The 23,247-nt window shown below is 40.0% G+C and overlaps 5 protein-coding genes across 8 annotated transcripts in view; 2 read left to right on the forward strand and 3 right to left on the reverse strand.

The window, feature by feature from the left end:
• Window positions 1–3,724, reverse strand: part of LOC134189434 (glucose-6-phosphate isomerase-like) — a 5,841-nt gene extending 2,117 nt beyond the window's left edge. Inside the window, exons 1-14 of the mRNA XM_062657697.1 lie at window positions 3,590–3,724; window positions 2,406–2,496; window positions 2,263–2,331; window positions 2,086–2,154; window positions 1,949–2,024; window positions 1,825–1,883; window positions 1,342–1,485; window positions 1,211–1,282; window positions 654–698; window positions 535–588; window positions 407–467; window positions 311–354; window positions 97–132; window positions 1–38 (exon numbers count right to left, since the gene is read on the reverse strand). The exon at window positions 1–38 is cut by the window's left edge and continues 79 nt beyond it. Of these exons, the coding sequence (XP_062513681.1) occupies window positions 1–38; window positions 97–132; window positions 311–354; window positions 407–467; window positions 535–588; window positions 654–698; window positions 1,211–1,282; window positions 1,342–1,485; window positions 1,825–1,883; window positions 1,949–2,024; window positions 2,086–2,154; window positions 2,263–2,331; window positions 2,406–2,496; window positions 3,590–3,708 (977 nt within the window). The 5' untranslated portion in view covers window positions 3,709–3,724. The remainder of the gene's footprint in view (window positions 39–96; window positions 133–310; window positions 355–406; window positions 468–534; window positions 589–653; window positions 699–1,210; window positions 1,283–1,341; window positions 1,486–1,824; window positions 1,884–1,948; window positions 2,025–2,085; window positions 2,155–2,262; window positions 2,332–2,405; window positions 2,497–3,589) is intronic.
• A 42-nt stretch (window positions 3,725–3,766) lies between these two features.
• LOC134189435 (alkylated DNA repair protein alkB homolog 8-like) lies at window positions 3,767–5,600 on the forward strand. Its single transcript, XM_062657698.1, has 5 exons — window positions 3,767–4,511; window positions 4,583–4,653; window positions 5,093–5,199; window positions 5,263–5,405; window positions 5,468–5,600. The coding sequence occupies exons 1-5, from the start codon at window positions 3,767–3,769 to the stop codon at window positions 5,569–5,571; spliced, it is 1,170 nt and encodes a 389-aa protein (XP_062513682.1). The 3' UTR covers window positions 5,572–5,600.
• A 7-nt stretch (window positions 5,601–5,607) lies between these two features.
• On the reverse strand, window positions 5,608–11,783 carry LOC134189433 (uncharacterized). The gene is made up of 17 exons (XM_062657696.1): window positions 11,632–11,783; window positions 11,253–11,568; window positions 10,980–11,112; window positions 10,821–10,898; window positions 10,460–10,583; window positions 10,148–10,270; window positions 10,004–10,090; window positions 8,869–8,970; window positions 8,130–8,211; window positions 7,965–8,077; window positions 7,792–7,886; window positions 7,690–7,729; window positions 7,135–7,233; window positions 6,976–7,071; window positions 6,422–6,619; window positions 6,275–6,360; window positions 5,608–6,089 (listed from the first exon to the last, which is right to left on the reverse strand). The coding sequence occupies exons 1-17, from the start codon at window positions 11,752–11,754 to the stop codon at window positions 5,903–5,905; spliced, it is 2,082 nt and encodes a 693-aa protein (XP_062513680.1). The 5' UTR covers window positions 11,755–11,783; the 3' UTR covers window positions 5,608–5,902.
• An 11-nt stretch (window positions 11,784–11,794) lies between these two features.
• Window positions 11,795–15,418, forward strand: LOC134189436 (sterol-4-alpha-carboxylate 3-dehydrogenase, decarboxylating-like). Of its 2 annotated transcripts, XM_062657700.1 has the most exons (9): window positions 11,795–11,877; window positions 11,948–12,008; window positions 12,072–12,230; window positions 12,859–12,932; window positions 13,853–13,925; window positions 13,977–14,105; window positions 14,261–14,421; window positions 14,480–14,582; window positions 15,012–15,418. In XM_062657700.1, exons 2-9 carry the CDS (start codon window positions 11,985–11,987, stop codon window positions 15,345–15,347), a joined length of 1,059 nt encoding a protein of 352 aa, XP_062513684.1. In that variant the 5' UTR covers window positions 11,795–11,877; window positions 11,948–11,984; the 3' UTR covers window positions 15,348–15,418. The 2 variants fall into 2 exon arrangements, with proteins under 2 accessions (XP_062513684.1, XP_062513683.1); XM_062657699.1 differs by having other exon boundaries at window positions 11,795–12,008.
• Window positions 15,340–22,916, reverse strand: LOC134189432 (DNA mismatch repair protein Mlh1-like). 3 transcript variants are annotated; one of them, XM_062657694.1, is made up of 25 exons: window positions 22,461–22,916; window positions 22,346–22,392; window positions 21,766–21,856; window positions 21,529–21,627; window positions 21,300–21,467; window positions 20,751–20,842; window positions 20,646–20,688; window positions 20,357–20,445; window positions 20,185–20,297; window positions 20,034–20,127; window positions 19,570–19,624; window positions 19,328–19,426; window positions 19,204–19,264; window positions 19,021–19,133; window positions 18,646–18,773; window positions 18,535–18,579; window positions 18,251–18,348; window positions 17,822–17,895; window positions 17,735–17,769; window positions 17,450–17,513; window positions 17,294–17,389; window positions 16,959–17,027; window positions 16,804–16,896; window positions 16,090–16,266; window positions 15,340–15,684 (listed from the first exon to the last, which is right to left on the reverse strand). In XM_062657694.1, the coding sequence occupies exons 1-25, from the start codon at window positions 22,518–22,520 to the stop codon at window positions 15,538–15,540; spliced, it is 2,250 nt and encodes a 749-aa protein (XP_062513678.1). In that variant the 5' UTR covers window positions 22,521–22,916; the 3' UTR covers window positions 15,340–15,537. The 3 variants fall into 3 exon arrangements, with proteins under 3 accessions (XP_062513678.1, XP_062513677.1, XP_062513679.1); XM_062657693.1 differs by having other exon boundaries at window positions 20,034–20,297; XM_062657695.1 differs by lacking the exons at window positions 22,346–22,392; window positions 22,461–22,916 and having other exon boundaries at window positions 20,034–20,297; window positions 21,725–21,853.
• Window positions 22,917–23,247: the final 331 nt, after the last annotated feature.

Below are 23,247 nucleotides of genomic sequence, written 5' to 3' on the forward strand. Positions count from 1 at the left end.
TTGTACCACACACCAAGCAATCCAAGAAGAACTGGAATCTGCAAAGTTCACAACAAACTCTAAAAAAGTACTAGTACACACATGAATACAAGTTACATTCTCATCCAAAGGAGCGGTCTTGAAGTGCTGGTCCTGCATATAAAATATTTGTACAACCAACAGTGCAGACCGTATAACTTGTTTAAAGACAACACATGACTTTATACTGTCTTAGTACATGTACAACATAGTAGACAAACCAGCAGACAGGCAGAAGCAAGCGAAACATTAAACAACAATCAGGCACAAAGACACTGAGAGACAGGCTTACCATAGCAAAGGCACCATCCAAGAGCTGCTCAAAATTCTCCATACCTAACAATAGCAATTTTTATTGATAGCACACAGAGGTTTGCATTTAACACACCAATGTAAAGAGCAATAGTAAGACCAATGGACGACCACAATGAGTATCGACCACCAACCCACTATTAATGCAACAGTTCAGCAACAACATCGAGTGAACACACAAAGAGCACAAAAGCACCAACTCACATCCCAAAAAACAAACATGTTCTCTTCTTTGATGCCAAATTCCTTCACTTTAGCCTACAATGAGAATTTCAAACGACGTCAAACATGTTATAAAAATATAGTATAGTGTCTGAACGTACGGTATTTGTAGAAAGGGCCACAAAATGTTTGGCAACGGCCGCAGGCTAAATGACAAAAAGAACACAAACAACTATCAGCCAAGCAACATTGACACTACTCAGAGGTACAAGTTGCATATACTGAACACACAGTCTGGTTCCTCTGTGAACTTCTAGCTACCCATTACATGCCATGACAACTGCTGATTTACAGCTTTCCAGTGTAATTCCTTACGATGAGCTTGTCCATAACTAAGACCATAAATTAGACGTGTTCACAACGGTAACAGAATTTTGTCTCCATACAATCCTTTCGTAAATTTTACTGTTGCAATCACTTCAGCTGAATTTCATAAACCTGCTTTTTGAACAACAACGCGAACTTGCAAGAACTTATAATCCTATTAACAGTAACCACTCATTGGTACAGTATTTGAATTGTATAGCTGCTAATGAGTTGATCCAACCGACTGCCCAACTGCAGTTAATTAACTACACCACATTCTACTCATTGTTTACCAAGTATATTCTACACCCATTCTGTAAATGCTGCTTTAAACCAGTAAATTTTGACTCACATCTTTTGCAGCATCTAGCAGCCATTTCTTCGCAGAAGTTGCATTTGTAATCGTCTCCAATGTTGTGAATGTCTAAGTGCAAACGATTACCTTTAACACAATTACAAGGTATTTCATAAGAAATCACTGACCTTAGAAGCTACAACAAACAGTGTTGTCTGTGGACTCAGATTAGCCAGTGTCTTAGCCAAGTGAGTGCCATCTATGTTTGATACAAAATGGACTTTAAGTTTGTCTCCATATGGTTTCAGAGCTTCTGTAACCATCAGTGGACCCTAAACCAGAAAAAATCATACAATAATCAGTGCTGAGATTCATCTACATGCTTGTCTGTCCAGTTGCCTTAATGTTACTGTAACAGAAAAACATCGTGATTAGCACACATCTGTGGACGTGCGTGTGCGTGTGTGTGTGTGTGTGTGTGTGTGTGTGTGTGTGTGTGTGTGTGTGTGTGTGACTTTCTTGCAATGTATCTCCTAAGTGTCTACCCACCAGTGCCTGCACGTGCATTCATCCATCCATCTGACTGACTATCTGCATGTTTATCCTACTAAATTCACTGAAAAAGTCTCATCAAGTCTGTTGCAATCAATTAATTAATGAGTAGTTCATACCAAATCAGAGCCACCAATGCCAATGTTAACTATGTCAGTAATAGCTTCTCCAGTAAACCCTAGCAACAACATTTGCTATAAGTACAGATGTCACAATAACTATCGCTTGTTTAGTCTTACATACCTGTCCAAGCTCCACTTCTTACATTTGCAGAGAAGTCTCTCATATGATCTAATGCTGCATTCACATCAGGCATCACCTACATCAAATAGCAATCTTTCTACATCAGTTCACTGAAACCAAAGTGCAGCCTTTCTAACATCATGACCATCCACTACAATTGGGGTGTTCGCTCTGTTCCGCAGTGCAGTATGAAGAACAGCACGATCCTAAAACAGAAATATTAGAACTAAAGGCAAAGACCGGCAGGTATGCAGAAAAGCTACAGACAAGCAACAAAATAACCCAATAATTTAGAACAATCACATTGTTGTTACCTCAGTAAAGTTGATCTTGTCACCATTAAACATTTTGTCTCTCATGCCTTCCACATTACAAGCACGAGCCTGCCACAAACACAGCCATAATAAATTAACAATGCTACCTCATTTCCTCTCTTTGTCTATTCATTATGACAAACCAGATTGAACAACAGTTGCATGGTATCCTTGCTGACAATATTCTTCGAATAGTCAAGAAGAAGTTGGCCATGAGCAGTTGAAAGGACAGCACTGCAACAGAGTTTAAACCACAATGACAGCAGATATAATTGAGTTTCAAGCTTTAACTAATCTGTACTGACAGAGCCAGTATATTATGTGTGAGATGAAGTATACTATGAACAACCAAATCAATAAGGTTGCTCATAATTTACACGAGCAGACATGTGACAAGTTGTCAGTCTGCTAAAGCAAATTCAAAATACTGTAATCGGGCAACTGTGACGTACATAACAGTACGTAAAACCAATATACTGTGTGGCATATATTCTAGTGCTCATAAGGGCGGTCTTTAAACAAGGGCGGCGTTTATTTAAAGATTACTCTTGCCTTTGTCTTGAAAGAACAAACACTGTAGAATGTTTGACACCATTCTGTGGAGCATGTCCTTACTGGTACAGTACATACACAACACACTGACACATGTCATGTGATACGAAAACTATTCTGGTTGTCCACAAAAATCTCTTCAGTACACCCTTAGTCAACAAAGTGTGTCTCCCAAGAAATCTTACACAAGGCAAATTCAAAGCTATTGGATAGATTTGGAAATAAAGTGTGGAGTCTAATTCAAGGATGGCGTTTATTTGTAACGCTTTCCTTAAATGCATCATCTAAATGAAGGTGATCTTTATTCAAGGGCTGCTTAATAAAAATAAGGTATGCCCTGTAATACACATTCATGATTCTATGTCATATTCTAGTCTGATGCATTTTCAATTTATTGTAAATACTAACTACGTGTACTACTTTTTAGTAGACTATCATTTGACATAATCACTCATATAATGAATGTATCAATTAGCAGACTCAGTTTGATCACAAATAGCTCTAGGGTTCTGTTCGTCAATGGCCGAGTTCATTTCATGTACACAGTAACAATGCTACCATAATGGCTTGAAACATCAAGAAACGCAGAGCGAAACTAAACAACCATGATTGAAATCACACTTCCTGAAAGAATCCATATTACTTCCGGTTGCATGCCAGACTGATCACACCCAAGTGGAAGGTAGCAAATACCAAATGATCTAGAAAACCCTCATGTCTTCCCCTATTGCAGCAGTCAAAACATCCTGCTATGAAACAACATGTTAATTCTTACTGGAATTGCTCGAAGCGCTGCGGATCTTTAGCAAACATGTCACGCATATGCCACGTTGACGCCTGTCTGTAGTGCTCTTCCAATGCTTTCCACTCTGCTATTCTTGTACGAGACGCCATCGCAAACAACGCAGTTGCAGCAGCACAAACACTCAAGAATAAGTAACCGAGACCCCGGATGTACCTCGTGTGTCCCGGTGAAATGAGTGCATGTAGGATTGAGAAACGGTTGCGACGTCTGCAGCAGAGGACGAGACGAAAACTTTTAGAATTAGAACCTAATTCGGCAGTTGAGTTTGTAGAAGAACCGTCGCGATTTCTCTTTGTTGGCAACGGAGGATTGGAGTGCGGAGTTGATCACACGACTTTGCAGCGTTTCTTTTCAGAGTACGGGATGGTAAGAAAGATTGTAATGGAACTTCACCGGCCTTACGCGTTTGTAGAAATGAACGACATAGTGGAAAAAGCTACATTCAAAATAATGGACGGAAAAAGTTTAGAACCGCTAATGACGTCACCACCAGCTGCCATTCATCTGTCATACGTCACTCACTTGCCTGAAAAAATTGACTCTACAAGTAAAGTCGTGCCAAACACCTGTACTTTACCTCCAGGTCTACATTTCATACTAGACTTTGTGAATGATGATGAAGAAGCAACCCTATTAGCTGCTGTTGCCAGCACTTCTGATGAACAGTCCAACCACTCAACCAAAGATGTATCCGGTAGCTTACTGAAACACAGAAGGGTTAGACATTATGGTTACGAGTTTATTTACGGATCTAACGACATCGACTTGAGCAAGCGTCTGGAGAGTAAAATACCATCTGTGTGCGACTTTCTGATAGAAAGGATGATAATGCGAGGATGTGTGACCCGCAAGCCCGATCAACTGACTGTGAATGAGTACGAGTCTGGGCAAGGCAGGGAATTCCGTTTTTCAAGTTGCATATGCTGTGATTTGTCGTGATAAAAGTGGGTCGCTGTCTTTCAGGAATTCCTCCTCACATTGACACTCACTCGGCCTTCGAAGATGGGATAGTGTCATTGAGTTTAGGCTCACAGGTATCGAAACAGTTGGCTTGACTAACATACTATAGTCAATTGGCAATTACACAGACAGGAAAGGGCATTAGCAACCACACACACACACACACACACACACACACACACACACACACACACACACACACACACACACACAAGCACACACGCACACACACACACACACACGCACACACACACACACACATGCACGCACGCACACACACACACACACACACACACACACACACACACACACACACACACACACACACACACATGCACGCACGCACACACACACACACACACACACACACACACACACACACACACACACACACACACACACACACACACACACTGTGAGACTAAACAGACAGACATGACAAGGCGAGTTGATAAACCCAATGTTTGAAAAGTTCAAAGTCACAGATATGCATTGCGGTTTCTCTCTGTATAGGCTGTAATGGAGTTTAGTCACCCAATCCACCCTAAATGCACAATATTGCTCTCTCGACGCAGTCTACTTGTCATGACTAGAGAATGTCGTTACGAATGGACCCACGGGTAACAACATCAAACTCAAATCATTGGGCAATACACTGTCACGAAGCAAGGTTTCTCTTTCAGCATCCCGTCTAGAAAAAGCGATGTAGTCGATGCATCGGTCTTTACGATGTACGGCATCAAGCACGAGGAACCGGTTATACAACAAAGAGGCAAACGTGTGTCTTTAACCTTCAGAACTGTTCGAGGAAAGCCATGCTGTTGTGGTAATCTAATTTAGCCTAAATCAAACAGACTGCAGTCAAACATACACTGATGTCACTTTCAGATTTTCCAGCGTTTTGCGACAGAACAAGCTACAGACAGCAGAAGCAGCCGACTGAGACAGCATTGTTTAGTGATGTTGAATCAACACATTTGTGTTTGACATAATGTAGGGTATCAAACCAGTGAAAGATCAATATATGGTACAGTCTTAATTAATTAATTTTCACAAACCTAGTATTCATAATTTCTCTACACACACACACACACACAACATTTCGTGCCACTGTAGAAGTCAAAGTGGTTCACACGTGTCGTGCGTTCTGTCACGTTATCTGTCTCTCTGATTTTTATAAGTGAGACTTGTGATTCCCTTCGCATTCCCAAACTACACAAGTAGAAATCAGTAAGTAGATTACATCAGCCCTAGCTAAGTTCTTGCAATACAACATTCAAACAGAGCCATTGCATGCGGCTCAAGGTTACCTGGATGCCAACACTAGGGGCTAACTACTACCTTAAAGATACTAGAAGTCCCGTTGAATGGCTCGGGAGTTTCAAACAGTGGCTTGTGATATCCAAAGTGGCTGATACGGTAGGATCCTGCTGGCACTGTTGCGTCGATGTCCCAGCTGATTGTTGCCAGACTCTCGCCACTCAGAGCTGAGGTGTGGGCCCAATGAAATCTGAAGAACACAGGTAACGTGCTAGGACTGATTCGTTACCATGACATAGTTCAAGTTGAATGGATTAGCGTGGTACACACACACACACACACACACACACACACACACACACACACACACACACACACACACACACACACACACACACACACACACACACACACACACACACACACACAACATACTTGGTGTCCCAAAATGCATCAGTGCGGAAAACTTTCCACTTTCCATTAGTCTGCAGTTGCTCAACAGTTAGAAAAGTTGAGTTAGTCTGCATAAAAGTTATACACATTTAAGAACAGAAACATCCAAAAGGCAACTTTGTTTACTACCATATAATTATTGCGAGGATTGCCACTCCAGAATTGAACGACAACCGTTTCATTCGCCTTGTAGCTTCCGTTGACATCCTTGTTAACATCACCAAAGTGTTTACCAAATGGATGAGAATCAAATAGAACAGGACGAGGAAACGGGATCTGTACATCGACAAGGTCTTTTGGAGCAGTTGTTTGAGGAGTAGGATGACCCTATAGTAAGAGAGTGAGAAACTTTAACAGATGAACAAGCAAATCAATGACCAAAACAAGGAGTTGAATGGGCACAATGCACAACTGCATTTAATAATTGATGACAGCAAGCCTAGCAGTAGAGGCAAACTGAGGGCAGGCAAGCAGGCGATGGACAGACAGACAGACAGACAGAAAGAAAGACAAACAGACAGAAAGACAGACAGACAGACAGAAAGAAAGACAAACAGACAGAAAGACAGACAGACAGACCACATGTCCATATTCATCTGTCTGTCAGTCCATCAGTTAACACACTGTTGGACAGACACATTTATTGTTTGACTAGCAGACAACATACAAACGGAATCACTCACGGTAGCCAAGTCATTAGCCATCTTCTTGTAGTGATCAATATATGCATTCAGAGTGTGAGGACCATAAATGGTTGAGCCACCTTCGTATCTCTGGACCTAAAGTGAACGCCAGCAGCATTGGCATCTCATCACAGCAAGTATGCACATGAGACAAAGAACCGAATATTCTTCAAACGTTGTAATATAGTCAGCATATGTATTGGTAAGTCCAGCAATGACCACTTGGCTATTGGTTGGAAATCCAGCCGCCTTGAGAGTCTAAAACACCTCGTGTTTATGATAATTCAATTTTTAGTATAATTTTATGCTCTTTTAAATAATGCCTCTGTGTGTGTGTGTGTGTGTGTGTGTGTGTGTGTGTGTGTGTGTGTGTGTGTGCGCGCGTGTGTGTGCATGCATGTGCATGTGCATGCGTGTGTGTGTATGTGTGTGCATGTGTGTGTGTGTGTGTGTGTGCGTGCATGTGCATGTGTGCATGTGTGTGTGTGTGTGTGTGTGTGTGTGTGTGTGTGTGTGTGTGTGTGTGTGTGTGTGTGTGTGTGTGTGTGTGTGTGTGTGTGTTGCTATCACTGAATGTGTCAACATGCACCAGAGAACACACAAAGGCTTGGGAATGACGATACATGAACATTAACTAACAACTACATGCAAATCGAGAGTCTCGTTGCTTGTTATCAATCACTAACAAGTTGATTCAGAGTCAACTAATCATACCTCATTAACTGCAAGACGGAAACGTCGACCAGACATCGTCCTACATACAGATAAAAAGCACACTAATTTCCTAACGTTTTTCATAAAATTCTATCGACTCACGTGAATTCTCCAGGCACTGGGGCTATTACAAACTGTCCAACTCGAAGCAATTGAGTGTCAACAATAGATGCTTGCCAGTCGTATGGTTCATGCATCTAAATAGTGACCATCAAATATATAAAATTTGTAAAAATCTACTTCCCATCTATTTCAACATTGAACTGTCGCCACACCTCTCCAGTGTCAAGCAAGATTGACTTGGGATAGTGACACTTCACTTGTTCTTCAGACGGATCATGAAGTAAGTTACGAACTATATCCCAAAATGGGTCGTCCTTTGTGTCGTCTACACAAAGCATGTCAAACAACATCCTTAATTTTTGACTGCTATAACAAACTTTGAATAAAGTTAAATGCTCCTGGACCGTCCGTTGTTCCAGCAGCAAATGACTTTCCCATAGCAGAAGGACAGGTATGCACCTGAAAAAGTGCGTTTAACATTAAATGTTATTAAATTATATTTAATGTCTGAAAATAAATTTGCTAATAAAAAATCTGATTATCCAAGTTGATATTCATGACTGTATTCTCAGAGTCCACATAATCGTACCACGTTGTTCTCAATAAAACAGTTTAAGCAGTCAGTCAGCTAGACAATCATATTATAAATGAGCATGATAGCACAGAAAGTAGACTTGAGGTATTACAAAGTCTGGAAACGTGAAGAGACAACACACGTACACTCCAGCACACGGACTCAAACAACTCTAACAGTTACTCTGCAATGCTTCAAAATGACCTCAAAAGATATTGAAGGTTTCCATCAGAACGTCGAGGCATCATAATAAACAAAAAAGTTTTAGAAAGTAATTGGTAGAACACATAACAAGTTTGCTAACGCATTTTCCTTACAAACATAAGAGACATCCCATGGTACACAAAGAAAAGAAACTTTTATGTTTGCAGATGTACATTCGACTGTACACTAAAAACATTACATCGTTTGATGACAATGGAAATTTGACAAAAGCTCAAGCTCTAAAACGATTGACTCAAATAAATGGATTGGTCACACCGCAACATCAATGTCTCTACAGTTGCTACTTCAAATAACTCTGAATGTAACATGCAACGCACCGTTTTCCCCTCAACTTCAAAACTGTAGTTTCTCATGTCTAGATAAGCCTGTCGAAAGTCGACGGGACCAGTAACAGGAACACTTGCTGAACTGTACAATTCCTAAAATGATACACATTACAGCTATTGTACAGATAACAAAATCAAGTCAAATCACCAAGTCTCTTTCTTCTCGTCGGCCTGTCTGTCGGTTTAATTTACTTTTGAGTGAGTGAGTGAGTGAGTGAGTATGTTATTCTAGTATTATTCTATGCTGACTGAGCTTACTAAATTAGCTACTAACATTTGTGATTACCTTTTCTGAGTTGAAATAAAAGTGAGTGAGTGAGTGAGTGATTTTATTTACACAGGGAAATACTGTCTAGTCAAAGACTGGTCTACCACAGTACCCTGCAACATCTAACAGACATATAACGGCTAATACACATGACAAACAGCAGCAACAGCAAACGTTTAAGATTATAGTACTGAGGTTTAACAAGATTACATGCACTAAACACATTACAGTTGATGTAGACATACGTTTAAACAAGTCAAGAGACTTGACTCTTATCACGCCTCGGCAATCTGCTCCATAGCTTACATACACTAAAGCTTAGTGCTCTCTTTAAAACGTTAATTGCTTCCTGGTGATGGACAGAGAAGTCTGAGCGTTTCTTGTTGACCGTTTACATATTAGTCAACTGCAGAAAGTGCGTTTCAGGTGGAATGGGCAGCTGTCGTGGATGCATCTGCAAGTCATACTAACGACCAGAAAGAAAGTCAGTCTGTCCTCAAGTCTCGATAGGTTTAGGGATGCAAACAATTCGATAGTTTGCAGTAGTAGTAGTAGTAGTTGACTGTTCTGTTAATCTACATTGCTGTATAATACAAAGTGGAAACAAATAAAAAGTGTCACAGTGACCATCTGCATTTGAAACTGCAACACAGATGTACATACCTTCGCAGTTGTTTGGCTGCAACTAACTAGTGTGGTACAACTACTGCATATACATACTATTGTGTTGTACAATATACATACTAGTAGCTTCCTCTGCTGCCTGCCTGCCTGCCTGTCTGTCTGTCTGTCTACTTGCTGCCCGACTGCTTGTCTCCACCTAATTGTACATAAACACATTTTGTAAGCCTCTCATACCAAAGCTTTTTCGAACTGCTTCCGTGCAATAATCGCAGTGCTCTCGAACATGTCCTTGCCTGGACCAATTCCTCTGCATAGTTCATTCTACACACACACCATGTGATAAAAGCTAAAGTATAAAACCTAGTTGAAAACTCTAACTCTGCCATTGCATGTGCTATGATTATAGTCGCAGGGTAGTCCAGTGTCGGCACAAAAGGCACCACGAGTATTGGGAGTTACGTCTCCCAAGTTGGATTGAGCGAATGCAGCAACAAAGGACCCCTAGATACAACAACCTTCCATCAACACAGATATGAGTGTAAACGAGACGAAAAGACAAACATAGGAAGGCACGCAACAGGCAAGGAAAGCAAAGAAAGCAGGTGTGCAGACTCTAGTAGTCAGACCAGCAAGCAGACAACAGTGGTAGTGGACGAGATAGCAGACAGATTTTATTTACAGCATACGTACTTGTCCTGGTATTGTTCCATTGCCGTTCATATACTGTTCCATAAGAAATGATGCATAACCTTTGTTGTCGCCACTGACTAATCCATTAGTGTTGTTCATGCTTGTACCGTGAACGGCAAACCAGCTAGGAGTATCAAATAAGCAAAACTCTTAGACCAAAAATTACAAAAAAGTGTTTGCTAATTAATTAACCAAGTGCAACCAGCCCAATACATTAAATAACCAATACATTAAATGATAGCATGAGTTACTTAGACATACATTAAATTAATATTAATTTATTTATTTATTTTTAGTTTTGCAAACTGCACATCAAACATAACACAACAAACTTAGATCTTAAGTACAGCACTTGACATACTTGATCATGCCAATTCCGTGTCCTTGTTCATCGACCATCTTCAATAGTACAAACTGCTTGTCTACGTTGTACTCATAACTACAGAGCAAAAAGCCAGTGTTAGATGTCTAAGCAAGGTGGGATTTAAAAGTTTTAGTTTAATTAATTGTGTTGACTCACTGTGCTTTGTCTGGGTTGAATTCATATGCGGAAGGGCTTCTGTTGATGTTAGCTTCTAGAAGAGTGCCGTTGTTGAAAAAGATGTTTCCAGGTTGGAGTCTATCATGAGCCATTCGAATGCTCTCAATGATTCCTGCAATATAAAAATATCAAAATGTTACTTACAGACAATGGCAACTAACTTTTGTAAAAAATTTAAGAAAACTTAGACAAACAAGCAGGCAGCAAAGCAACAACTGTTTGACTCGATTCAAAGACATCAGGGCTTCTAACCATCCACAATGACATTCAGACTTTCACTAACAAATCCAAGTGAAGTGACATCAAACAACACGTATTGCAGATAGCCTCCAGGTCCCGAATGTGTGTGCGTTGCACTTATAGCAACGTTCTCGGCCGTGTACAGTGAACCATAGATGCCCTTCAACTTCTTCAGCACCTCCAGCTTGATGCTCTGTGAACCCATGCAAGCATCAAGACTTACAAATGCAAATCTCGTCTTGTTTTGAGCGTCGGCGATTACGAAAGCTCGACTGAAGAGGCGTAAATGAATGCCATTCGTGAGTTGACCCAACATCGCATAACCCATCTATGGCCAAATGAATGAAATATCAGACGAAATTTAAATTCAACGAATTCGTCGAAATGCGACCATGTTGACTTCTGCTGCAGGGCCGGTGATGTCGTAAATGCCTGCACCAATCAGGTAGTTGGCTGAATGAACGCAGGGAACGCTGAAGAGCGTCAGAACACAGACAAGATAAATCGGAAACATGATGACAGAAAAAGTCACGTGGAATGACAGCGAGGCTACACTCACACGCACGTGATCTAATGACGTCAGCTCGTGTTGGAGAGTGCAAGCCGTATCAATTCGACTTTGCTGCGCATTTTAGTAGTAGAGTACACGTACATACATGCTGCAAGCCCTTGGCTACCATGTATCTAATTGCAATTTGCAATTCTAGTGCGCATGCGTCGATCACTACTGCAGACGTCAAGTAAATGATGGATACGAGATCGAGAAAGGTACGAATGCAGTTGTGCCTGCACGGTGTCTCGATTTGCCATATTTCTATGCGATGTGAATAGTCGAAGAGCTGCACGGTTGTCGGAGGGTGCGGCTTTCTGGGACGCTACCTGGTGGAGGGTCTGTTGGACAAAGGATACAGGGTCAACATCTTTGACATACGCAAAACGTTCAGCGATGATCGGGTCTCATTCTTCGTAGGTGACTTATGTACAAAAGAGGTACTGTACTGTTTTTAGTTTCATACCCTCGGTTGCATACCCTCAGTTGCATACCACGGGTAATGTGTACAATTCCCGGATGATAAATAGAAGCAGCTCCTGTGCTGTATCTGTATGTTTCAATGAAGTCTTAAAACTGTTCTTTGTATTGTTGACAAAAGATTGAGCACATGTTTGAGTATTAATTAAATTAGTTTGTAAACAAACTAAGTTTAAAGCTGTAGCAGTGGCGGCGGAGCTGGGGGCAGAGGGGCAATTGCCCCAACTTGACGATCAACAACTGCGAAGAAATTTTGGAAGAAAAATATTTTAATTTTCGTACTCCAGTATGACAGGGTTGAGATCTTTAAATGTGTATCAGCGTTTTCTGTTGTCTAAGAAGATTGTTTAAGTTAATAAAGTCCAATATTAGAAAGCACTTCCTGACAAGAAATGCCTACTGAAAGCTTACCCTACTTCGTGTACTCCAATGTCATGCCCCGCCCCAACTTGTGACTCACTCTGCCGCCCCTGTGTAGTATACTTGTCTAGGAACAGAAGTGAACTCTGCATATGTATGCATACACTATACAAGTACATCCACAAGTACTGTAGACTTATAAGTATTAATACGTACCTCTTGCTATAGGATCTATTACCAGCGATTACTGATGTTGGTGTGGTTTTTCATTGTGCATCTCCTCCACCTGCCAGCAATGACCGGTACTGTACATTACTGTTTTATTGTCAATGCTATTTCTATTTGTATTGTAATGACTGTTGTCATGATTTTAAATCAGTAATACATAGCCATTTTGATTTATTGCCAGTAACCCAGAGCGTATTTATTTGGGGCCTTTCTATAAACAGATAGAGTGGAAAGGCCCACTAGCTTGTTCGATTGGGCACCTTAGAATGAACAGTTTCCCAAACCTTTCCAGAAACGGATAGACTGGAAAGGTATTACGCTGTTTGATTGGTAACTTTCTGTTTCCGAAAAAGGATAGAGCGGATAGACTTTCCAAACTATCCTACCATCAGTACAGATATAAAGGATAGAAAAAGCACCTAGACATGTAAAACTTGTGTCTCTACCAGCTTTGACCTTCCAATTCCAATAACATTTCCAGACCACTATTTTGCACTTATAATTTCTGGATTGCCCATGCAAAAGTTGAACGGCAGCTGATTTCTTGTGTTTAGCAGAACAAACTCCCGAAGAGTTAGTAGACATTCTAACAGGTGGAAAAGTAGATGAAACGGTTATGACAAGAACACGTACACCTGGGGTGATTCTGACACAGGCACTGATTCTATGCATGCATAGCTCTGTTACCGCCTCATCTATCTCGTTTCGGAAAAAGTTCTGTTCGATTGGTAAACGTGCCCTGTCTCATTCCGCTCTATCCAACCTAGCCTTTTCCGGAAAAAGATAGTCCCAAACGAATGCGCGCCAGTATGGTTGAATTCAATATCATATGAATCATGTACGTTAGTTAACCCACTAGTTTTTGTGAACTAAAGCTATGTTAATTAACTTTATTACAAATATCTCTTCATTTTGATTCACTACTGTTGAGTTGAATCCTAGTTTTCCATTATCTGTATGGTTGATTGTACTTGTGATTGGTGTTTGACTATAGGGCACTCTTTCATCGTGTCAACTACTCCGGTACCAAGAATCTGATTGCATGCTGTAGAGAAGCAGGAGTGCCTGTGAGCCAGTCTTCTCTTTGACCGGAATATTTATTAAATCCCGTTTTGTAGAAGCTAGTGCTGACAAGTAGTGCAAGTGTCGTCTACGAGGGGACAGACATTGAGAATGGTACAGAAACAGTCCCTTATGCAAGAAAACCGATTGACTATTACACAGAGACAAAAATTTTACAAGAGAAGGTACTGCGTTTGTGTTTGTCCCACACCATGCTCGATTGTTAGCATCAGTAGTACAGGAGAACTACCACAGATCCCACCAATCTGTACACTTGTACTGCAAATTAGTACAAAAAACTCTAGGAGTTCATAATGGTGCTTTGATCTTGTTAATGTAGGAGGTGCTAGCTGTTAATGGGATGTCTATAACAAGTGACAGTGCACAGCAGCTGTTGACTGTTGCCATACGGCCTCATGGCATCTTTGGTCCTCGGGATCCACAATTAGTTAAGAAAATGGCTGAAATGGCTCGCGATGGGAAGATGAAATTTATCATTGGGTACGTTGAGCAACTACACAATAATGTTGGACGTTTTGTCATGCTGTTGGTATCCTAGAAATGGGAAGAACCTTGTGGATTTCACATATGTTGAAAATGTTGTTCATGGCCACATCCTGGCTGCTGAGGCTTTACGTGTGGGAGGTCCTGTCTGCGGTCAGGTGAGTTAACTGGTTATTTATCTCATAGAGCAATAGCATTCCATGCACATACGTACAACCTAAACACACTATAACATTCAGATTCCAAACTCGTCAAAGCATAACTGAAATCATAAAATCTCTACATTACCTTTTAGTTCTAAGACTATCACTGACTATTATCAGATGCTGGGTAGGTATCTACCATTAGCCTGACACAATTCACTGTATAAGTATCTATAACCTGTTTGTGGGGCATTTTATTCAAACAACAACTTTCAATAATCTCCTGAAGATGACAAGCGTAGCAGTTTTGTGCTACATCGAACATATTACCAGGTGGATTTCACCACACAAAGTTGTGTCATGTCACAGTTTTGTGGATATTAGAATTATGTAACACGTACGTCTTAACCCTTCACAACCCTTCGATAATTTGTGTATCTGCAGGCTTTCAACATCACCAACGATGAGCCTATGCCGTTCTGGACTTTTGTATCTCAAGTTTGCACTGGACTTGGCTATCCAGCTCCACGTTATCATCTTCCATATCTATTAGTCTATTTCATTGCTCTCGTACTTCACTTCATCTCACTGCTCATTAGACCGGTCAAGAATATTGAATTTTCCTTGTCACCAATGAAAGTAGCATTAGCTGGAACGCATCACTACTACAGTTGTCAGAAAGCCAAAGATGAACTCAGCTACAGACCGTTAGTTCCAATGGACAATGCCTTGGAGAAGACACTAGAATCATTTAGTGAAATGAGAGCAGAAACAAAGTGATAGTACATATAATTTCTGCATTAGCTATTGCAGTACTTTGATCAATGAGTGAAAAGAATTGTGTAAACATATCATCGAGATCTATTAGCACACATACATGCATTGTATCACTACTTGCACATCCCGGTAGTGTCTTCACTTATATTTCAGTCCTGTTTGTTTTGTTATCTCCAAATCCACTTTATAGATATTAACATCTTTCAAACACTTTGTATAAGTCAGGTAGGTTTGCTACTTCAACGATAGTGCTATCCTCGGCAAACTTTTTGGGAGGTATCAACACCGTTCGAAATGCAGGAAAGAGAACATGTTCGACAGTCCATTTCCACCCTCGAGGCTAAAGAACAAAAATGACATGAGTCTTGATATATAGCATCTGAATTAGACAGCAGTCACAGTGATGTTAGCGTCTAAGTCTCAAAATGTCTAAACACCTATAATTATAGTAGTCATCATCCAGTGGTGGTATGTGATTGCAAATGTAATTACACCACACAACAAAGAGATTGGCTAGTACAGTGAGAAAACAATCTGGAAGGAACAGACCCTTGATCACATGTACCCAATTGTGTACCATCTATTGTTATAATCTTAACATGTATGTGTGCGCGCATGCGTCACACACACACACACACACACACACACACACACACACACACACACACACACACACACACACACACACACACACACACACACACACACTATTGATCCATGATTCCATAATTCCACAGCAAGGTACCTTGTCAAACGACATAGCCATCATGTTATCACTGTCATCCACAGTAGCATCATCTTCATCATTTTGGTCAGTGTCTTTCTGCACTCGAAGTTGTTCTGTACTGGGACTGTACATGTGCAACTCACTGCACTGACGCGACAAAGTCTCAAAGCAAGTCAGTTCATAGTCCCATTCAACCTGCATAAGAAAACATCATTGCAATGCCTGCCTCGCACAACAATTTTCTTCCATAGATTGTGACGGATTAATTTGCAAGACTCAATTACAATTTATGACCATAAGTTATATATAATGAATTAAATTAATTAAGCCATAAACAAACCTTAATCTATTTTGGTCAAATTCTGGCTAACAGCATTCCTGACTAAATTCCTTGATGTCATTGACAAATGTGGAAAACACCAAAGCACTCATTGCAGTGCCCAGTTCTAACACTATGTGTATAAGCTGTTGAGCAACAATTAATGGTATAGTAGTCTCAATCAGTCCCATTCATACTTAGCCTAGCCATGTGTCGTTTCTGTGCAATATCCCATAGATAGAAACTAGATTACTTTAGGTGTAATATGCTTTACAGAGACAAGGCTAAGTACGTAGGACAGACATAATAACACATGCATGTCAATATTCAGCTTACAAATGAATCATCTTTTCAACAAATGTGAATAATTGAACTAATCCTCACACAAACAGGTATGATTTCTACACAGTTACCTCAAATGCTAGTCGTAGTATGAAACTAGGAAGATTGGCCATATCTGGAACAAATTTTTCCAACAGCCAAGGTAGAGACACTAAACGTCCATCCTGCATGGAACACATGAGATACAAGCTGCAACAGAACCAACTTGTCATAGCCCATAACATACTGGTGATATTTCTATTGAGAAGTAGTCTGCCAACATTTCTTCCCTCAGTCTGATTATCGCAACAGCTTGCTGTAAAAGCAATAAGACAGGAAACTAACAGTTTTGTTGCTGAAAGACATGATGCACAAAGCACGAAGATAAAAAAAACAGACAACAGACAGAAAACAAAAAGACACACACACACACACACACACACACACACACACACACACACACACACACACACACACACACACACATGCAGGCAGCACATGCCCAAAGACATGTAGACAGAGAACGTATTAGGCAATACTCGATACACACAAACGATTGCAGAAAACTATCTTAGCACTGACTTCAACTGTCTTTTCTTTACACCCATCTTCTGAATTCCAACCACTGTCCGGTTGGTCCAGACCAAGCGTAACAAGATCCTTTACATATGGTGGATCCTAACAATCACTAAATCATTTTAAAGAAACATGTAAAAGAATATTGCAAGTTAATATTACCGAAAGTTTCAATACTCCAAAGTTTCCAAAGTCAAACAACATCAATTGATAAAACAGTTCCTTACTTGAAAAAACAATAGCAGCCATTACATAAGAGCACAACTCAAGAAACAAGTTACGCTGCTTACATACTACATCACTAACAAATACTATCAATCTTAAACAGTCAGTCAATATGGGTCGCAAACAAGTATACGTGCACCTTAATACTGGATGCCAGCAGCTAATGTACTAGTCCAAGACACAAATTTGCTATCTGATGCCGTCACACAGCACATAAAGTACCTTATCCTTGCAAAGTTGACAATAAAGAGTTTAGTCTAGAAAAAGCATTGGTCATTCATGAAAAACACTAAACTTACGAAAACTTACTCGATACTGAATAAGAGCAAGCGATTCTGTACAACATCCAACAAACTTATAATTCTGGAACATTTCGCGAATACCTGCCACAAATACATAGGAATCAAACATCATATTTGTTTACCAACATTCCTGTAAGTTTTTAAACATAAAAACCAACAGCTAACTTAATTAACGGAGCTACATTTCATGCCAAAGACATTAGAACTTATTTTCTTGCATTTGCCTGTCAAGAGAAGGAAAACAGCAACTACATGACACCACAGTCAGTTGGTCATTATTCATACTAAATGTATTTAATTTTTATTCAATTTTTATAACCTGAATTAACTATGGCCTCATATACACAACTACCAAAATAATGAAAAAGTGATTCTCTCGATGCGACACTGCAACTGCCAACAGATTAAATAAAACAAATTATTGATCAACAGATACCAGTATGCTCAGCATCAATGACACGTTGTCGCAATGTCAAGACACTTGTCAGTCGAATGATCCGACGATGCGGTTGATTTAAGCCAGACAGCTTCAACCTACAAAGAATATTTGCCTATTGCATATCATCAATATTGCCATGCAGACATTACAGCCTTATTAGAGCTAGAGCAAACGTGCAGCAAGCATAGGGTCAACCAATACACATCTTGCGTAGCAACCATGCATGTCATGTAAATTTAACACACTCCACATTTATTGCTGCCAATAAAGTACACACTAACTTGTCAGGGTCTCCATCAATGAGAGGTTGCTTTTGACTTGATAAGCTATAAATTCACACAGTAAACTCTACCACTATCACTCATTAAAAAGTAATTGTAATGAAACTAAACCTGCTGTCTTTTGACTTCGTTGATCCAGAAGCTTGTTTCTGACCACTATCCTCAGTTGAGATTAAGTCAGTGCCACTGGCATCCATTACAGCATCAGCTTCTGTCTCATGTTGGGCATCCACAGTCTCCTACACCATAACACAGCACAGTAAACCTGCTATACTAATCAGTATTAGCTCAGTACTACTTCCAAAGTCAAGCTGTTCACATAAATTTGTTTGATTTCCTTAAATTGCTAAATGTGTTGGATAACAAATACATGTACAGTAGCATCATTCGTACAAACAGATCTCTTTCAGACTAAGCATTTTCCTGTTAGCACTATTTACATTCTTTTTCCACGTGTCTCAATATTTGTTAAGAATGTCTTCTTACCATTTCACACTCTTCTGCTCTACTTTCACTGGTTTGTTGACTGGGTGACAAAAAAGCATCAAGAGTCTGCTCACGAGCATCTGTTCGAACCATGTGTTTAGCATATGTCTTCTCTATAATTTATAAAAACATTAATTTAATGCATTATAAATATTCTATAATCTTGTTATAAATACTCAGTACCTGGTCGCTTATCTGAATCAGTGTCTAATGACAATGACTGGGAAGCTCCGAGTAATAACACCTACCAGTGCAACATAACCAATGATTTCAGACTCACTATTGATTGCCAGAGTGTCAAACAAACCTGCTGACTGTACGTCCTTGACGTGTTGCATCCTAGAAGCTGTTGTTCCACATTATGCTGAATGCTTTCAATAATGCTGTCCTCATGAAGAAAATGAACCTACGAAGACAAGCAAACAACACTACAAGTGTAGATTCGAAGTCCAAAAAGTCATTTCTTCATTACAAAAATGATTTGCACAAGCAGAAATGATTATGTTTGAACACTGACCATAAAGAGCAAAGCTACGATGCAAAACTAACCTCACGTTTCGTTGGGTGGACATTGACATCAATGTTAGCAGGTGCTATCTCCACACTAAAAAACCAAACGAAAATGACAAACATGTGCATTGCATGGACGACTGACCATAACAATGTGGTATCGTATAATAAGGAATAGTGCCATCATTCAGTGGTCTGGAGTGTAATGGCTTTGAAGTTACTATATGAATACAAAACGTGCACTACTGGCACATGAACAAATATGTCCATCAGACAACAATACCCAAAGTCCAACAAAGGCACACAAAATACGTAATCAAACTGCAATGCTAAACTAGTACGAGTACTGCCATACACTAATGTCCTTGCACTGTACCATACACATATTCTGCAGGCTAACGTGTCTGTCAAACAATGCCTTCTAGGATGTTCCTAACCAGCCTTGTCTCACTGGCAAAGTGATCAGAAGCAAGATCAGTACAGTACCCTAGCTACTACCTCACCTCATGTACACAAAAGGATGTGAGTTTCTTGGCAAATAAGCAGCATAGATGGTATCCACAGCCCGCCGTAAAGCAGTAGACTCCACTAAACGATCTGCAGGAAAACACAACGTAATGACCCACACACCAATGCACGATTTTGAAAGAATACGATTGATAAAGAGCACAAAGATGGATTTCTTTGTTGAGAAATTTGCATTAGTAACTTCAGCGTGAAGTCGAAAACCCAACTTGGAGTCTTCCACATCCACATGTAGTAATTCTCTTCACACACAATTTGCTGAGACTTTTACACACGCACATAATAAATTGATTCGACAAACCTTGCAATATTTGCTCCATAAAGCGTCTTGATATTGTCCACAACAGTAGCATGAGCAGTGGTTCGAACATCAGCCACTGTCTCTGTTTGCTGTACAGAAGAATTAGCTTTAAAAGTTACTTCAACTTTCAAGGTGTAGGCATCAGCAAATATTTTCTTTGGCATGCAATTAGTTTCTATTAGTTGTGTGCATGTGCGAGTGTGTGTGTGTGTGTGTGTGTGTGTGTGTGTGTGTGTGTGTGTGTGTGTGTGTGTGTGTGTGTGTAAAACACAAAACACTCATCGCTAACCTTCTTCAATGTAAAAGCCACTCCTGAATTGTGTAATGCATATCTATAACAACATCAGCACATCAGGCACATCCGTGATCTGCACAACATTCAAAGTCATCAAACTTAGTGATAACATCAGCTATTTTTGCATGTTCCTCAGTGCCACTTCGCATTGTATTGCGACGTGTCGGCATATTGTAGAATAAATCCTCAAACTAGAAATCATTACAAAATAAAGTTAAATAAGAATAGCAAATGACAACGAACATTGTAAGTCATATAATACTGTATGGTACATGTATCATATTGTACCATACAGTATTATATTGTATTATATATACGATCAGTATTGCAAGTATCTACAGCTAAACCGATTACCAGATAAGACAGACAGACACTACGATAGATTGGCATACAAACAAGAACATGCATTCACCACCAAATTAAAGATAGATAACAAACAGACAGACAAACACACAAACAAACAGACAAGCTGACAGACAGACAGACAGACAGACAAAATATTGATTCTCCTTACTGCATGTGGACATAGATACTAAACTGATTGTGACCATAGAATGAAACAAGTTCACAACGCTCAGTAAAACTATATGCTGCCATCATATTTGTGATACAGCCTTCCTCAAATACAGCATCCTACTTCCATCTTACCATTATTTGTGTTCCTTGATTCCCAGCACATGGCTTAGGATCACAACTCACTCCAGGCTTAGGTGCCACCAACTTCCCATCACTATAATGAGCTCTAAAAGCACACGGTGAACCGACAGTTCGAGTTGTTATAGTCACATGAGCTACATGACTAATGCTAGCCAAAGCCTAAAACACACACGTAACGTCTACGCAACATTTAAAATAATAAAAAATATAATAGTCCAACCTCGCCTCTAAACCCGTAAGTAGCTATCCTGTTTAGATCCTCAAACTTCTCTAATTTGCTCGTTGTGAATCTTTCACAGACAATCGGCAGATCCTCCTTCTATTCAATCACAACAAATCTGTTTGTACGTCTGGCTATATAATGTCAGAACCAGACATAACAGTGTTGCAGAATACATGCCACGTGAATGACTAACTGCTCTCAGATTTATTATGGCATGAGAAGTTAGAAGCACACCTGGATGCCACAACCATTGTCCTGTATTTGTACCAACTTCAAGCCACCAGACTTCAATGTAACTTGAATGGCAGTTGCCTTGGCATCCAAACTACAAGAAAGCTAGTTAGTATGTGAGATAATAATCAGTGACTGAATCCTCAATTGTTGATATCTGCAATATATGACTACACAAAGATGTAAGTATTCTTAAGTGAGTTAAATCACGTGATACAGACCATAGAATACTTTTATTGCTTGTAGATGTACTTGTGCACAGAAATTGTACCAAATACAGTAACAAGACTGACACGTACTTGGCAAGAGGTCGACCATTCTGTTAGTGGACTGTCACATTGCACTGCTATAACTGGCAACTGGCTGCAATAATTTAAACAAAAAGCTCGACCTCACTCTCATCCCAAGTTGGCAACCAGTTATGCCTACCCACAGAGCTAGCTTACGTATACAACTTTGTCAATTATTTAATTAATTTGAATATTTTCAATAGACTTATTAATTAAACTACACTGTCTAAAACTGTCTAAATACTAAAACAGTCACACTAAAACTGCAGTTACTGTGATACATACAAACGAACCTATTCTCAATTAGTTCTTTCACTGCATTTACAGGCCGTTGCACCACCTGACACATAGCGACAACCAAACATTAGATGGACTTCTAAAAACATCGTTCTCAATGCCATGTATCACCTCTCCTGCAGCAATTCTGTTGATAACGGCCTCGTCTAGCTTGCGAATCTGACCAGTCATTTGCCGCTCATTGCACAAACTCCCGGATAATTATGTAGGGTATCCGGAGTAACTTCGTGAGTAATTTGATACATGCCCGTATATCGCTACGTATGAGTGTTGTAGTCGCTTGGTCTTACTACCGCATGGAGCAGTAGTCTTCTGCCAATCAGCATGTGGGCGACCATCTCTGAAATCTCAATCGTTCTTGAGATAATTCAGGACTTTCGTCGGCACTGCTAATCTTGTGGGTGGGGCAACTTCGTGAACAGAGGTTTATGCTGGCAACCACGACTTACGAATGGTTGTAACTATTGCTTGCTTGGGTACATTTCTCTACTGCAGCTATTGTGGTAGCGACAAATAAGGCATACCTATTAGATCTTTCGCTGTACCATACGAAGTTGCTGTGCGGTAGGCGTTTCTGTTGCTATTGCTTCGCCGTCCCGGATGTCCATTCAAGTAGCAATCGACTTGCTATGGGTCTCATAATCCTACGTCTAGTAGTTTAATAATGGTAGAAGAGATTCAAATCCTAAACTGGTCTCACGCTCGAAGAGGGTTAGATATTCAGGAAGTTGCCCCGGTCACGGAGCTATCCCGGTTAACCCTACTAAAACTGATAAAGTGGGTAAATAAATAAATACAGTAAATAAAGCTTAAACTTTTTGTTTTCTTAACTAATAAATTTGTATTTAAAATGTTTTATTACATTTCGTTTGTAGATGCTGCAATGGTCTGAACTTCG

This window comes from Corticium candelabrum, chromosome 14, assembly GCF_963422355.1.
Source record: "Corticium candelabrum chromosome 14, ooCorCand1.1, whole genome shotgun sequence".
NCBI lineage: Eukaryota > Metazoa > Porifera > Homoscleromorpha > Homosclerophorida > Plakinidae > Corticium > Corticium candelabrum.